General features: G+C 35.7%; 1 protein-coding gene across 1 annotated transcript in view; it reads right to left on the reverse strand.

The window, feature by feature from the left end:
- Nucleotides 1-1,731, reverse strand: part of wdr46 (WD repeat domain 46) — a 32,054-nt gene that overhangs the window by 7,293 nt on the left and 23,030 nt on the right. Inside the window, exon 8 of the mRNA XM_016459677.1 lies at nucleotides 222-372. Within this exon, the coding sequence (XP_016315163.1) occupies nucleotides 222-372 (151 nt within the window). The remainder of the gene's footprint in view (nucleotides 1-221; nucleotides 373-1,731) is intronic.

Consider the following 1,731-nt stretch of genomic DNA (forward strand, 5'->3'; position numbering starts at 1 on the left):
TCAATTAAAAATGCCAATGGACAGTTCACTCATTGGAGAGTTTTATCATTTCTTTTTTGGACATATCGCAGTCAAAATGGAAGCCATGTTTCTCAAGATACATTTCATCATGGATTATGACAGCAAATCAGACAAAGACACTGCATGCCAACACAATTGGCTGCAGTGTTAAAACCTTAAAGAAATTAAAAGTTTTTGCTTTTTGCTTTTTGCTGACGCACCGCTGTGGCAAGTAGGAAGTGGTAGGGCAGAAACTGCATTCTTAAGACGTCATTGAACTTCTTCACACAGTGGAGCTCCAAACCTTTAGAGTCATAGATATAGAGCCATCTCTTCTGTGCCACAGCAAACATGGCCTCTGTATGAAGCCATCTGTAGGTAGAAAGAAGAGCGCAGAGTGAGCTTCAAATAAGACCAGAATGAGACAATTACTCATTACTAAAGCACAGGAGTAAGAAGTGGTATGGCAGAAACTGCATTCTTAAGACGTCATTGAACTTCTTCACACAGTGGAGCTCCAAACCTTTAGAGTCATAGATATAGAGCCATCTTTTCTGTGCCACAGAAGGGCTGGGTAACAGAAGCAGAAATGTATAAGTCTCAATATTGATTGATACCAATATATCATGATATACACAGAATTAGATTTGCTTTAAATTCACAAGCTTGAACCAACTGATCTTGATTCGATTTGATAACACTTAATTTGGATATGTATCAGGTAAAGAACATGTCGATTTTTTACAGTAAAAATGTCACAGTAAAAACTTTATAGGGGAATCTGTCAGTACACTACTATAATATTAAAGGCTAAAATTAACAACTTGCATACAAACATTTAAATTTCACATAATACCAATAACAAGTTGGTCACTGAATGACTTTTCTGAGGTAAATGTAACTTTATGTGACATTCTTTACCAGCTGTTTTACAGACGTCTTTCCGTGGATAAACATGGACATGAGACATGATGCATTTCAGTAAGTTGTACTATATCTTTCAACATATTCTCATGTTCATTCATGTTTATTTCATCCTAAAACTTGCATTAAAGTGGAACAGATGACTCACGCGATCTGTCACACCACATAAAACAGCGCCAGCATTTGAAAGCTAAGACTTTGTTTCAGTCATAATTAGGGATGCACCGATACCACTTTTTCCAGTACTCGCCTGATACCGATACTTTTATTTTTGGTACTTGCCGATACCGAGTACCGATACCAATATTTTTATTGCATTTGTAAATTTTTAAAAATATTGGGTACAGAAACCAAAAGAGTATGTATAATGTTAGTTGTTAACTTCATTTATCAAATAGATACAGTCAAACCAAAATTTATTCAGACACCTTCAACATTTCTCACATTATCACAGTTTATTCACTATAGTTTAGAAAATGGTAATAAACATGAAAAGAACTCAGAGTTAAACTGTGTCAGAACAAATTCAGCTTGATAATGTCAGATAACTTTGATAGAAAGGTATGTAATGGATTACAATAAACCAAAAATTATTCAGACAGCTGTTAGTATGACAGTATTTACACAACCATCAATACTTAGTCGGGCAAAACACGCGCAACGCGTGCACTTATTTGTACTGGTGCAGAAAGAGAGGGACAAGTACAGTACAGCCTAGCGCATTTCACACGCTAGATTCACTTTCGCCTGAAAGTCGTGTATGCCTAAGATTGAAAATAAATTATGTTTATAGTGAATGCCCCTATA

The sequence above is a fragment of the Sinocyclocheilus anshuiensis genome, unplaced genomic scaffold (genome assembly GCF_001515605.1).
Source record: "Sinocyclocheilus anshuiensis isolate Anshui unplaced genomic scaffold, SAMN03320099.WGS_v1.1 scaffold2823, whole genome shotgun sequence".
Lineage (NCBI taxonomy): Eukaryota > Metazoa > Chordata > Actinopteri > Cypriniformes > Cyprinidae > Sinocyclocheilus > Sinocyclocheilus anshuiensis.